Source organism: Myotis lucifugus, unplaced genomic scaffold (genome assembly GCF_000147115.1).
Source record: "Myotis lucifugus unplaced genomic scaffold, Myoluc2.0 scaffold_145, whole genome shotgun sequence".
Lineage (NCBI taxonomy): Eukaryota > Metazoa > Chordata > Mammalia > Chiroptera > Vespertilionidae > Myotis > Myotis lucifugus.
In genome coordinates, this window is record NW_005871193.1 from 2710484 (window position 1) to 2726206 (window position 15723).

At 40.2% G+C, this 15723-nt stretch overlaps 2 protein-coding genes across 2 annotated transcripts in view; one reads left to right on the top strand and one right to left on the bottom strand.

Moving 5' to 3' along the window:
- Nucleotides 1–2893, bottom strand: part of LOC102435970 (testis-specific gene 10 protein-like) — a 59429-nt gene extending 56536 nt beyond the window's left edge. The window contains exons 1-2 of the mRNA XM_023758924.1: nt 2780–2893; nt 480–693 (exon numbers count right to left, since the gene is read on the bottom strand). The gene's annotated coding sequence lies outside the window, so the exon portion shown is untranslated. The remainder of the gene's footprint in view (nt 1–479; nt 694–2779) is intronic.
- A 5915-nt stretch (nt 2894–8808) lies between these two features.
- On the top strand, nt 8809–14470 carry CUNH2orf15 (chromosome unknown C2orf15 homolog). The gene is made up of 3 exons (XM_023759001.1): nt 8809–8936; nt 9321–9386; nt 13473–14470. Exons 1-3 carry the CDS (start codon nt 8809–8811, stop codon nt 13810–13812), a joined length of 534 nt encoding a protein of 177 aa, XP_023614769.1. The 3' UTR covers nt 13813–14470.
- The last annotated feature ends 1253 nt before the right edge of the window (nt 14471–15723 follow it).

Sequence of the window (15723 nt, forward strand, 5' to 3'; positions counted from 1 at the left end):
TATCTAATCTAATAAAAGACTGGCTAATCAGGGCGATATGCAAATTAACCGCCAACAAAGGTGGTGGTTAATTTGCATGCGTAGGCTCCAAGTAGTGGAGCGAAGCCAAACGGCCCCGAAGCCAGCTGAGCAGCGAGGCCTCATGGCCCCGGGATCAGCAGAGCCAGGAAGCCTCACAGCCCTGGGATCAGTGGAGCCACGAGGCCTGACGGCTGGGGAGGGGGGCTCTGGCAGGAGCCCAGCCAGAGGGAAGGCCTGGGTCCCGGGTGCCAGAGGAAAACTGGTGCCAGCAGCCAAGGGAAGGGAAGGCCTACTGAACGAATATCTTCGTGCAACAGGCCTCTAATATATATATATGCACACACATACATATACAGATATATACACACACATATATATGTAATCATTATGTTGTACACCTAAAACTAATATAATGTTATATGTCAATTTTTTAAACCTATAAGTGGTAAATCTAATACCTTTGCTTCTTCAGCTTCCTTGTTGAGGGTATCCACCACAAAACTTTTCTCTTTTTCTAGTTGCTCTGCTAGTTGGTCAATTTTAATCAATTCTTTACAAAGATGCTCATTGTGGCTCGTTAAATTGTCTATTGACTGCTTACCACCTCCTCACTATCCAAGAGTTTGCTAACATATCTTCCAAACCATGATTTGTCTGTCTGAGATCTTCAATCTGTTATCATTAGAAAGAAAATAATCATATTAAAATATTTCCTTAGCTTCCCCTCTGAGAACAACCAGGTGACTGGAACCAGAAAGGTAGGTTTGCTTCCCTGGCAAGGAGACTGAACTATCTATCTTTTTTTGCTTTATAAATTTTGTGCCATGTGAATATGTCTGAAGAAATAAAAAAGAACTTAATTACTTTTGATTTTTAACCAAGCTATTAGAAAAACTGTCAAATATTTATATCTGTAAGAAAAGAAACCATGGTCTTAAGATTATTTCATTTTAATAATTAGTATCATCAATTAGGCCTTCCTTATAACTAAATTTCTGTTGTTACCTAAATATGTTAACTGTTTACAAAAGTCCTTTTGAACGCATCAATAACTTACTTGACTAAGCTAAATACCAAATCAATCAAATATTTGTGACTAATGCGGAAGATCACAAATTTCCTTTCCAGCCCACTATCAAACAAACCATCAAGGAATGAAGAAAAGACCTTTCTATCGCAAAGACATCCAAATGCCTTTAAGGGGACAAATGTATGTATTAGACCCACTGAACAATGATTATATGTCAGGAACTATGCTAAATTCCAAAGATACAAAGTCAGGTTAGGTATCTGCCTTCAGAGAATTTATTGTTTACTTGGGAAAACACCAATAAGATACGTTAAGTGCCATAAAAGAAATACCTATGAGATAAAGTAATGGCACAGAGATCCTTCTCTATAGTATTTGCCTCTCACTGTGTATTTAACAAGCATTTCTTGAGCACCTACTATATTCAATGCACTGGAAGTTCAGGCTCCTCACTAGGCCTCTGCTGATGCCACAACAGCTAGGAAGAACAGGGATGCCTCGTTACTGCTCTGACGAGTCCTCCACAGCCACTGTGGGTGGGTGAGCTTGTTACTATTGGGTCATGGTAAAAGCCCTAATTCTGCATTATGTCTCCTCTGACTCCACTCCAGCCAGGAGGAAAGGGGCCACCTCGTACTACCAGTTGGGGGTTGATGTGCGGGCTCCCCATGTCGTTTCCACTGGCAGTAGGGAGTTAGGAACTGCCCTTACTGCCTTGTGGGCACAAAAGTTTTAGTTCTCAACTCAGCCTTCTTCTTTGATACCACCTTGTCGGGATGGAGAAGTTGGAAGGGCTTGGGGAGGACTACGAGGTGCAGCTGGAGCTCCTTACTGCAGCCTGGCAAGGGTAGAAGTCTAGGCTCTTTACTTAGCCCTTGCTGGCAGGAATCGTTTTTTCCATCGTGTTGCTTAGGGCAGGCAGTTATTGTCTAAAAGTAGTCAGCCTTGCTAGGCTGTCCCTTTCCCAGTCCTTTGGCTAAAGAAAAAGACAGCTTTTCTGATATCCTTCTTTGTCTTCACCTATTGTTTTGAGTGCCAGTTTCTCCAGCACTCTGCCTGGAATATATGGAGCAAATAGAAAATCCAGGAACTCACGCATGTGTCATTCACTGTGTGTTGAGGTCCCTGACTCGACTTCCTTCTTCTCACCTCTCACTGTCCTATGGTTGTTTTATACATAATGTTCAGGGTTTTTTAGCTGTACTTAGTAGGGAAAATAGGGAAAAGTAAGCCTACTCTTTCTTCCTAGAAGTGGCCGTTTCCTTAAATGGCATGTATTAAGAGCTACACCACAGATCAGGCACCAGGAGAGTAGAAACAATACCGAACTTGCAGTTCAGAGAACTGGGTTCGAATCCTAGCTAACTGGGGAGTTCAGAGGAATCCTAGCTCTATCACTCATTAGTCCAGTATCATAATTCTTTAACCTCTTGGAACTTCAGCTTCCATGTCTGTAAAAATAGAAGTAGCCTCACTGTTTCACAAGGCCGGGATGAAGTAAGATTATGTACTTGAAAGCACCTAATATAACACTGGGCACATAGTTTGCACTCACTGACTCTGAATCTGTGTGTGTCAAAATGGTTCAGATAAAAATGAAATTATTTTAGACCCATAAAAAAAACATAAAACCAGCACTGAATTAATATTTATTCTCCATCTCCTTAATTTAAAACACACCCGAGTCCAAATTAATTCTGAGAAATACATATATAAATTAAATGTAACCTGTAATTTCAGTGTAGAGATGAATTTATCTTGATTTCTGACTTCTTGTTCAAGTGGAGAGTATTCTGGTGTTTTACAGTTTCAGAAACTGGAGTCCCTAGACCGAAATCATGTTCTTTGTTGGTAACCTAGTGGAAAGAATGGGCATAATACTGAGGCATTCAGTCAAGGAAGGCCTGGGGCGGGGACAGGGGCAGTCTAGAAGAGGGGGGAAAGGGGGACATGAATTACTTTCAACAATAGAGATTAAAAGAAATAAAATACATTTTAATGTAACAATAATAATGATAATAAAAACAGCTTTGTGATTTCCCACAAGTTTTGAAAATTAACATTTTTAGATACATTTTCAATTGTTTTTAACCTTTCCTCTCTGTAAAAAAAAATCAATAAAATATATATTTTTTAAAAAAAGCCAAAACCGGTTTGGCTCAGTGGATAGAGCGTCGGCCTGCGGACTGAAAGGTCCCGGGTTCGATTCCGGGCAAGGACATGTACCTGGGTTGCGGGCACATCCCCAGTAGGAGATGTGCAGGAGGCAGCTGATTGATGTTTCTCTCTCATCGATATTTCTAACTCTCTCTCTCCCTTCCTCTCTGTAAAAAATCAATAAAATATATATTTTTAAAAAAATTGTTTTTAACCTTGTCACACCAGCAAAGATTTCAGCAAGCTTTACTTTCTTAAAATTTTGTTATAAAACTTTTTTTGTGTTTTTCAAATATAAAACTATAATATTAAACATGCCTTTAAAAAAATACATACCCCATCCTATCCTCGTGTTAATCACTCTACTAAGGAAACACTGGGTCAGCAGCAAATTAAGGAGTCTACCGCTAGGCCTGTGTTTTCCAATATGGTCACCGTTCACCGCCTATTTATTATTGCTTTGGGATATGAACAAAAATGTTTGCTACCCATATCACAAAGGGCTGACTTCCCTAATATATAAATAATTCCTATAAATAAAAAAGGAAAAGAAATATCCTAGTAGAAAAATTGACAAAATATGTATATTTCATTATATGGATTTTAAAAAGATTTAAAAATATTCAATCTCACCATTTAGAAGAATACAAATTAAAACAACACTGAATACTATTTTTTAATCATCACATTGTCAAAGATAAAATAGTTGGATATACTTAGCATTCTTATATATCACTGGTGGCAGCGTAAATTGACACAATATTTATGGAGAAGTGGGGTTCATTCCAGGGGCACAAGAGTGGTTCAACATATGCAGATCAATCAGTGTAATATACCACATTAACAAGAGGAAGGATATAAAACAGATGATCTTATCAATAGATGCAGAAAAAGCATTTGATAAGATACAATATTCATTTAGCCAGACACACAATGGAGTAAAGATAGTTGCTTCAGTAAATGGTGCTGGCGCCCAGCTTATGTAGCTCAATGGCCGAACATTGACCTATGAACCAGGAGGTTGCAGTTTGATTCCAGGTCGGGGCATATGTCTGGGTTGCAGTGTGGGGCATGCAGGAGGCAGCCAATGGTTGATTCTCTCTCATCACTGATGTTTTCTCTCTCTCCCTCTCCCTTTTTCTGTGAAATCAATAAAAATATTTTTTAAAAATTAAAAATAAGTAAGTAAATGGTGCTGGGAAAACCGGAAGGCCATATGCAAACGAATGAAACTGGATTACAGTTTGTCCCCGTGTACAAAAATTAATTCAAAATGCATCAAAGGCCTAAATATAAGACCCAAATAATAAGTTACAGAGAAGAAAATATAGATACCAAACCTATGGACCTTGGTCATAGAGAACATTTTATGAACTTGACCCCAAAAGCAAGGGAAGTAAAGGCAAAAATAAATGAATGGGACTATATTAAACTAAAAATCTTCTGCACAGCCAAAGAAACTGACAACAAAACAAAGAGGCAGCCCACCAGATGGAGATGATATTTGCAAATAGTAGCTCTGACAAAGGTTTAATTTCCAAAATATATAAAGAACTAATAAAACTCAATACCTAACAAACAACCCAATCAAAAAATGGGCAGAGGAGCTAAAAATATACACCTCTCCCAAGAAGACATATGAACAGCCAATCCAATATAATAAAAGCCTAATAATGCTGTGTGTCCGACCGTTCATTCGACTGTTCGACCAGTCACTATGACGTGCACTGACCACCAGGGGACAGATGCTGCGACCGGTAGGTTAGCTTGCTGCTGGGGTCCGGCCAATTGGGACTGGGCGAGATGGGCCAGACACACCCTGGAGCCCTCCTGCAGTCCCTCCCCGGACGGCCAAACTCCCATAGTCCCTCCCCAGCCCCAATCGTGCATCAGTGGGGTCCCTCGGCCTGGCCTGTGCCCTCTTGCAATCCAGAACCCCTCAAGGGATGTTGGAGAGCTCATTTTGGCCTGATCCCCGAAGGCCAGGCCAAAGAACCTCACTGGTGCACGAATCTGTGCACCGGGCCTCGAGTAGATATATAAAAGGATGTTCAACCTCAGTGACAATTAGGGAAATGCAAATCAAAACTACAATGGATACCACCTCACACCTGCTAGATTAGCCATTATCAATAAGACAAGCACTAACAAGTGTTGGTGAGGTTGTGGAAAAAAGTGAACCCTCATTCACTGCTGGTGGGAATGTAGACCGGTACGACCACTACCGAAAGCAGTCTGGCCATTCCTCAAAAAATTGAGAATAGAGCTACCATACGACCCAGCAATTCCTCTCCTGGGTATATACCTGAAAACCTCAAAATCATGTATGCGCAAAGATATATGCACCCTTAAGTTCATTGCAGTATTATTCACTGTAGCCAAGACATGGAAACAACCAAAGTGTCCTGCGATAGAGGAGTGGAGAAAGACGTGGTACATATACACAATGGAATGCTACTCAGCCATAAGAAAGGATGAAATAGCACCAGTTGTAACAACATAAATGGACCTTGAGAATATTATGCTAAATGAATAAGTCGGAAAAAGCTGACTTCACTCATATGTGTGATATAAAATTGACACTTGTGAACATAAACAGCAGTGTGGTGGTTGCTGGAGGGAAGGCGGTGGAGGGAGAAGGAGGTCCCAGTATATGCCGACAGGAGAAGATTTGACTTTGGGTGGTGGGTGCTAGGCATTCTTGTGCTCCATGATGCCTGGCTTGGCAAGAGCCCCTCCCGGTGATTTTCCTGTTATTCTCATTATAGGTTTCATGATTAACAGCCTTCAGTTTCCTATAAACTGCCTCACCCACTTTCCAGTGGACCATCTACACCTGACCCCCACCTGCACCTGGTCTGACCTTTACAAGAGACATAAATATCCTGCTCCCCCTACCCTGCCCCGATGCCATTTTGATCTCAGCTCTTCTGCTAGCAGATGTTAACAATAAATGTATAATTCTTTACCCCTTTCGGCCTCGTGCATTCTTCCTTCGGCCACTCTAACAGTGGGCACATGGTGCAATATACAGATCTTGTAACAGAAACCCACGCCTGAAACTTATATGTTCATGTTGACCAATGGCTCCCTAATAAATTTTTTTTTAGATGTCGAATAAAGGAACACAATGCAAAGAAATACTTACTAAAATTCCATTTATATAAAGTTCAAAAGCAAGCCAAACTAGAATGTGTATGTTCACATACAAAGAGGGAAGAACTATAAGGAAAATCAAGGAAGTGCCTGTCAGAGTGCCTACATCTGGGGAGAAGGGCGTGTGATGAGAAAAGGGAGTAAGTAACACCTGCTCTAACTGCTTCTGTATCTGGAGTACTTTAAAAGCAAATTACCTAAAACTGCACTAAGCAACTAAAAAGAAGACAGAAAGAGAGTCCAGAAAATCTCTACAACTGATTATAAGCTGGACTAAAGCGGTGATTTTTTTTCATAAGATAAAATAAGATATACCTGGGAAGCTGCCATTAAATAATGTCAGCAAAGTTTATTAAATACAGTGGGGCCTTGACTTATGAGTTTAATTCGTTCTGAGACCGAGCTCATTAAGGAGCTCGTTAACTCAAATTACTCTATCAACTCAATGCAAAAAATCGGCCGAGAGACAGCTGGTATCTCAAAAAACTCGTTAGTCGGGAAACTCGTAAGTCAAGGCCCCACTGTATTTCATTGATGTACCTTTTGAATTATCTCCCACTAATTAAGACCGATTTCGTTCATTCATTCATTAAAATGCAAACAAAAATCAGTTTTATCCTGGAGGCAGATTTGAATGGCGTGACACTTTTATATTATTATATATTATAACTGACCTATTTTCTTCTACTTAAAAACCGCATGTTATTTTATTTATTTCCTTACAGGAATTTCACACACACACACACACACACACACAGTGTAGTTGAAATGCCAGTAGAGGACATTTAAAACACCGAATACTCTGAGATACAACGGCATGCATGGAACAAGGAAAACTCCTGGACGCCGTTATCTTTGCAAACTTTTCCTGAAGCTTCGACTCTTGACTATTTAAAGAAGAAGAAAAAGAAAGGTGTTCCTATACGTATTTAGGTATCAGGTCCTTGATGGCCTCCATTAGTCCATTTGTCTCAACTATTTTTTCAACAAAAGCCAGCTTACCTGCCTTTCCTGTGTACAATTTCTACTGAAATTATATGAGATTTTCATGCAAATGCCTTTGTAATCTCGGCTCTAACTCCCAAGGTCTTATAGGAGTCAGGATAAACCAGGTTGAACTCACAGATCTGACTTGCAAATTCCTCAGCTCCACTCCCCAGCGTTTCTAAACCGCAGTCCCCCGTCTCTCACCCTCCACCCCGACATCCAAGCGGAGAGCTTCTGCAAGAAGCGTAGCGGTCACCATAGCAACTGGGCTCAAGCCTAAAGCCCTACGAAAGGGCAACAGGAGCAGTCTGCTCCCGGAGGGCTTCCCCGGACCCCAACTCCGCCTGCAACCGCCCCCACCGCCGCTGCAGCAGTGACTACCTGCCTCGGGGTCACCCTCAGCTCCCGACCCCCGCCACACACACACTCCCTCTGGCAGCTGCCCTCCCCGGGGCCTTCCGCCCAGAAGCTGCTGGACGCCGACCGACCGGGCGCATCACCGGGCTGCTACCTGGAGCTCCAAACGCACCCTCGCTGTCCTCAGCCAGCCGCCCTCCTCGGAGCTCCACCCCGCGACGGCCAGGCCCTGCCTCCGCCTGGGACCCAGATCCCACCCACCTCCATCCTCCGCCCCTCTCCCGCCCTGCCCACCCGAAATCGACCCGGCCCCGCCCCGGGGTAGGCGGAGGAGGACGGGCCCGGGGGAGAAGCGGGCGCGGTGGGGGAGGGGGGGGGGGGGGGGGGTTAACCCCGGGTTTGGGGGGCCCCGGGCTGCAGGGCCCGCCTTCCCGCTCTACCTGAGCCGGCTGGTCCTCCACCTCTCCCCTCGTTCGCTCCGCCTCCCAGCCGCGCGCCCGCAGGCCCTGTGCGCACGCGTACCTGGCTCCACCCCCCCTCTCGTGGGACTTCGAGACCTGCGCGCGCACCCACGCACCTAGCCACGCGCGGACCCACTTCCCAGTCCTCACAGGTGCCTAGGCAACGCCTTTCCCGGTCCAGCCAGGCCGCGCAGGCTCAAGCCAGCGCAGAGCCTCTACGTCTCCCTCCACCACCACCACCAACCCCCGCCCGGAGCGTCCCGTCTCCTAGTAACTAGCCGCCACCCCTTTCCCACCACTTAGTTCTTAACCCCTAGTGTCGGGGAGCGCGATCTCGCTCCTCCTGTCTTTCGCCAAAAGTGCCAGGAGCGCGATCGCGATCCTCCTGCAGTGTCACTATTAGATGCTAGTAGTTCACTCTTTATTGACAGATGGCACCAGATTACTCATGATGCCGAATGTTTGCAGTTCTAAAATTGAATATGTAACTTCATTTACTTGCGATTCATAATTTTTTTCCTAAACTGCTGTAAGATCAGCAAAAATGCCTTGGCAGTTTTAGCATAGTTCCTAGGATGTTGGTTGGCACTCAAAGTTAATACTGTACTTGCTGCGGCCACCGCGCTGGAAGGGACGCGCATGCGCAGGCCTGTGCGTCCTTCCGCCACCTTCCCAAAGCTCTGGAACACCTGCTTCTTTGATGCTAAGGCTCTGAGCCGCTTTTCCCGGAGATCAAGCACCGTTCGGGATCCACGTTCAGTGAACTCGTGACTCCCCAGAGCTGCTCTTGGGCGCTGGGAGGTTGGCGCGCTCCTGCCAAAGTCGGTGGTTTCGGGGAAGCCTCCCAGGTCGGGTCCTGCAGCCGCACCAGGGAAAGGGCCGGCTGTTGGGTGAGCACCGGTGGCCTGCAGCCTGGGGAGCCCTGCAGACCCGAGGCCCCGGTCAGCCTGGCACGGTCCAGGCAGGGTTGAATCGGGAGCCCAGCTTGGAAAAAAAAATGTCTTTATGTTCCTTGATGTTTAATATGCCCCACGTTTCTCAAATAACCCGCAGGTTTCTGAACTTTAATGGTGGCTTTATCTCCCTGTCTTTTTCACAGATGGAATAGATAACTAGGTTTTTAAAGCTGTGCTCTGATTCTCTTGATTTAGTATTCGCCTGTGTATTTCAAAAGTAACCTCACATTTGAAGAGACTAACCGTTCCTGTTTTTGCCGGGTAAGTACTCATTTCTTTCCAATATAAATTATTGCAGTGCATAAACAAATTTTATGTTAGAACAAATTTCTTCATAGAAGTACATTTAAATATAAGTGCCATATATTTTTCCATTCTCTGCCCTGGCTTTTTTCATCATTATGCGTGCTGTTACATTTTCTCATATTTTGTAGCATTTATTTTGCCATATCGTATACTTTGTAAGTATAGCAAGATACTAAAATATTAAATTGAGTGTTGCTGCTATTTTAGATAAAGAAGTCAGAGGTCCCAAGAGGTACATTTCCTCTGAAATATAATTATACTTAATTAAGGAAATAATGTAGGGAAAAGATCAGTTTGTGGTCAAACCAGGATGTGAAGATTTTCCTTTAAAAAAAAAATATTAAGGACTATTAATTTCTTCCCCAGCCCAAGAAAGTAAAAATGTTCTTCCCTCGATGAAAAGCCAGAGTGGTCAGTGCTGCATCCTGCCCCAATTAACCCTTTCATAGTACCTCTGCGCTCTTCCTTCTGACTGAAGTGCTAAGGTCTCAGTTTTCTATTCCCTTAGTTTCTCTATCATTTCACAAACTTTACTAAGAAAAATCGATATGTTGCCTTTTTTTGTTTCAACCCCTGGTTACCTAAAAAAAATTGGAGGCTCCAATTGCACATGTTAAGTTGCTTGGTGCTCTGTGTATTATTTTTTAATTAGATAGTTTCTATGATATATATTCAAGTTCACTATTCTCCTTTGGTGGTGTTAATCCCATCCACATGGGATTTTTTTCACATCAAGTATATTTTCATTTAGTAACTTCCATTTCTTACCTCACCATGCTCACGCTTTGCTCTACCTTCTTGGAAATGTGGAATATATATTAACATAGCTGTCAAGGTCCTTGCATACTAATTCTATCATTTGTGTCATTCCTAGGTATGCTTCTGTCAACTAATTCTTCTCTCCTATTTATCATTCATATTTTTATACTTGTTTCCATAGCTCATAAGTTTTTATTGCCTACCAGACACTGCAGATTTTACATTGTTAGGTGCTGGAGGTTTTTGTGTTTCTTTAAGTATATTTAGGCTTTGTTCTGAGATGCTAAGTTTACTTAGAAACAGTGTGACCCTTTAGAGCTGCCCTGTCAAAAATAGGGACCACTAGCTACAAATGCCTATTTGAATGTATGTTAATAAAATTAAGTAAAAGTTAAACTGTAGTTCCTCGTTTGTATTATGTACATTTCAAATGTACACACGCAGCTACTGGCTACTATATTGGATAACCATTGAAAATAGTTCTATTGGACACTGCTGCTTTAGAAGCTTGCTTTTAAGCTGTTAGGTCCAAAACAGTCTTTACGTAGGGCTGTTTTGGCCCCATTACAGAACCAATATCTTTGTGAGGACTCTATGCAGTGCTCCATCCAGTCTGTCTGGTGGGCATATTCTTATTGGACAGTCATAATCTTTGGATTAACTTCCTTGGTTAATTTCTAAATATTTTATTATTGTATTTATGCCACTGTAAAGGAATTTTTTTATTGATTTCAGAGAGGAAGGGAGGAGAGAGATAAAAATATCAATGATGAGAATCATTGATCGGCTGCCTGCTGCATGTACCACACTGGGGATCAAGCCCACAACCCGGGCATGTGCCCTTGGCCAGAATTGAACCTGGAACCCTTCAGTCTGCAGGCCGATGCTCTATCCACTGAGCCAAACCAGCTAGGACTGAAATTGTTTTATTAATTTCCTTTTCAGGTTCATTGTTAGTGTATAGAAATGCAACAGGTTTTTGCATGTTAACTTTGTATCCTACTACTTTGCTGAATTCATTTATTAGTTCTAACAATTTTTGTGTGTGGAATCTTTAGATTTCTACATATAAGATCCAATTATCTGTGAAGACAGATCATTTTATTTCATCCTCTCCAATTAGTATGCCTTTTACTTCTTTCTTCTAGAACTTCCAGTATTATGTTGCATAGAAGTGGCAAAAGTGGGCATCCTTGCCTTATTCCTGATTTTAGAGCAAACACTTTCTCCACTGAATATGATATTCACTATGACTTTTTCACAAGTGGTTTTTACTTAGTTTCCTTCTTTTTCTAGTTTGTTGAGTGTTTTTATCATGAAAGGGTGCTGACTTTTGTAAATGCTTTTTCTGCATCAAATGAAACAATCGTGGTTCTTTTTCTTTATTCTGTAGTGTGGTGTATTACATTAATCAGTTTTCATATGGTGAATCATCCTTTTATTCTAGGAATAAATCCTACTTGGTCATGATATATAACGCTTTTAATATGCTGTTGTATTTGGTTTGCTAGTATTTTGTGGAGGATTTTGCATAAGGGATATTGGTCTGTAGTTTTCTTGCACTGTTTGCCGGGCTTTGATATCAGGGTAATGCCGGCCTCTCAGAATGAGTTAGAAAATGTTCCCTCCTCTTTAACTTTTTGGAAACAAAAGATTGGTATGATTTATTCTTTAAATGTTACAATAGCATAAAAAAAGCTTTTGTTTTTGTTTAGAGATTTTTATTATTATTATTACTAATTCAATCTCCTTAGTAGTCATAGGTCTATTTAGATTTCCTGGTTTTTTCTTTTTTTATATATTTTTATTGATTTGAGATGAAAGGCAAGGGAGAGATATTAACACCAATGATGAGAGAGAATCATTGATCGGCTGCCTCCTGCATGCTTGCCACAGGAGATGGAGCCCACAACCTGGGCATGTGCCCTGATTGGGAATCCAACCATGACCTCGTGGTTCACAGGTCGATGCTCAACCACTGAGCTACTCCAGCTAGACAGATTTTCTGTTTCTTCATGACTTCATCTTGGTAGGTTTTGTGTTTCTAGGAATTTGCCCATTTCAGCAAGGATATACAATTTTGTGGCATGTAGTTATTCTTGCACTCTCTTATAATGCTTATTTCTGTAGAATTAGTAGTAAAGTCCCCGACTTTCATTTCTGATTTGTCATTTGAAACCACTTTTGTTTCAAAGATTTTATTTTTTCTATTATTCTAGTGTCGATTTCATTTATCTCTGCTCTGATCTCTACTATTTCCTTCCTTCCGTTAACTATGGATTTAGTTTGTTCTTTTTCCAGTTCCTTAAGTTGTAAAGTTAGGTTGTTAGAGGTCTTTCTTGTTTGTTTAAGGTGTTTATAGCTATACATTTCCCAATTAGCACTGATTTTGCAGCATTCCATAAATTTTTATGTTGCATTTTTATTTATTTTATTTAGTTTCATCTGTACATATTTTCTAATTTCCCTTGTGATTTATTTGATCCATTGGTTGTTTCAGTGTATTGTTTAATTTCCACAGATTTGTGGATTTTCCTGTTTTACTTCTGTTGTTGATTTCTCACTTCATCCCACTGTAATCAGAGAAGACACTTTGTATATCTATCTTTTAAAATCTATTGAAAGCCATATTGTAGCCTAAAACGTGGTCCATCCTGGAAAATGTCCCATGCATATGGAGAAGAATGTGTATGCTGTTGTTGTTGAGTGGAATGTTCTATATATGTTGGTAAATCTACTTATTTTAATTGGTTTTCCTATTTTCTTGTATTCTGTCTGGTTGTTCTATCCATTATTAAGAGTTGAGTATTGAAGTTTCCAACTGTTAGTGCAGAACTATCTCTCCCTTCAGTTCTGTCTGTTTTTGCCTCATATATTTTGATGGTGTGTTATTATTTGGTAAATGTTTATAATTGTTTGGCCATCTTTATTTTTTAGAGAACAACTAGCAAAGTGTTTGGACTTCAGTAATTATTACTTTAACCCATTAATAATTAATTAAAATTTTTGAGAGCAAGAATGATAGAAAGGGCTAAGTAGAGAAGTTCTATTTTCTGAAAGGTGCTGAAACATAAAATCTGATCAATTCTTTTTTAAAACACTTTCAAAGAATCTATAGAATCTGTGATCCCTCCCACAGAGAAAAAGTAAACACTGAGATGTAGCAGTGTTTTACTTTATATTTATGGATCCATCACCATGACATTCCATTAACACTAACAGTGCCATGAAGTTGGTTGAAATTCCCACTGTATTCACTTGTCTCCATTTTTTTTTCTCAAGCAATCAAGTTGAAGCAATCAAGTTGAAGAAACGTTTCCACTACTATATTTATTCAGCTCTTCCAATGGGATTTTCTGTTAGTAAATCTGCTACTCAGTTATCTGCTATGTGTATGGATGCAAAAGTGGATGATCAATTAATGCAAGGGACTGAGAAAAGCAAGCTGGAACCAGTGACTCAGTTATTTCAAAACACTAAGAAAATAAGATTAGAAGACCCAAACCAAGAAAACCTTACAAGAGAGAAAGAGACTGGTCCAGGCTCTCTTTCTGAGAAAGCCGTGGGTTCAGTAGTTTATGTTAAAGAAAGTGATGGAATAGAAATGACAGATGTGGAATGAAGTTGTTTGTACCTATTAACACAGAAATCAAAACTTGCTTTTGACTAAGAGGGCATATTGATTGAGAACTTAACCTCAATAGGAAAACCTAACAAAATGAAGGAAGATGTTTGCTTTTTCCCCCCACTGTTTATAAATCACCGTAGACTGCATTTTTTGATGATACATACTCAAAACAGTTGCTTTAGGGAGAAAAAGCTTTCCAAAATTCAAAGTAGATTTCTCTGGTATTATCCTTGTCAAAATCAGAGTTTTGACTAAAAGTATTTAAATGGCACTAAAACATATTAATGATAAAGTATTTAACTAGTAATCAAAAAACATGAAACAGTGCCCAAACAATTTGACATCATTATGTCACACTATTTCTTATGTATCAATTTTGTATGTTAGATTTCCAGTTTGGGATTTTGCTTAAGGGGACTTTATCTTTCTACATTTTTGCATTTCTGTTATATAGACGTTCACTCTAGGTAAACTATGCAAAAAATCCCACAGTAAATTGCATACTTTGAAAAGCATTTCACATTTTAAATCATCCTTTTAAACTGTTATTATTTTCTCCACATTGAATTCATTTCAGAACTACAACATAGTTATTTCAAAGTGTAGTAGTTTATCTTACAGTTGCTAACATTTTATATCACCAATATTTAATATAAGAAAATAGCCTTAAAATTATTGTCTAATATATATCATTTTGCCATTCTTATTGAAATATGTAGTAGTTTGAAACGGCAGTATTGTCTCAAATAATGCTAGATGAAATTAAAACCATTTTGTATCCGGACATATAATGAGTTGTAACTGTATTATGTATGTTTTGAACATTTTCCTATATTTTAATATTTAATGACTATCTCTAATGCCCAATTGAGTAATCTCCTTCATATTCTAAAAAAAACAACCAAAAGGAAAAGGCTTCTTTAAGGGGAAGCAATATTTTATAAATTAAACAGTACTAAACCAGGAGTTAAAAAAAAAAGATGTTTAATGGGATCTAACCAATAAGATGATGCTTTTTATCATTTACAGAACATAATTCTTTGGGAGAGAGAAAATACACAAATCATTCATTTGTTCACCTAACCTGAATTGTTTGAAAGAGAACAAATACACAACCCATTCACTTGCTCCCCTAACCTGGCACTGTACTCAGTGCTGGGGATATAGTGGCAAGTAAAATAGCTACGGCCTTTACAGTGCTTACTGTCTGGCTACGGAGAAATAGAACATCAGATAGTAAATATGTAAGGTACAACTTGTGATATGCCAAGAAGAAAAAGTAAAATGTTCAGAGAGACAGATGAGGAGACATAACACATAAACTTGATTTTTCATAATGGAACTAGAAAGGCTTCTCTGAGGACATGACAGGTGTAGCTTTTGCAGGGACGTGGTTGTCCTAGTGAGATGATGGTGATGATTGAAGTGGTAAGAAGGGTATGTAGTCCAGGTGAAGTTTGGCAGGATGTACAGATGGTTTGAAAGTGGCAAGTGAGGAAAAAGAAGGAGTTTCTAGCAAAAAAAGGCTAAATGCATGGAGGTTCCTGGGGAACTGGTATGCTCGGGGGCACGCTTTTTGGACATCCCGGGTTTCCAAGGCAAGTAATAATGGATGGAGCTAAACATAAACGTTTCGAAGAAATGCTATTCAGAGCCATAGGCATGAATGATATGGCTTAAGGTGAACGTATAGTTTGAGATCAAGTCGTGAAAAACTCCAACATTTAGACAGTGATGGCGAACCTATGACACGCGTGTCAGAGGTGACACGTGAACTCATTTTTTTGGTTGATTTTTCTTTGTTAAATGGCATTTAAATATATAAAATAAATATCAAAAATATAAATCTTTGTTTTACTATGGTTGCAAATATAAAAAAAATTCTGTATGTGACACGGCACCAGA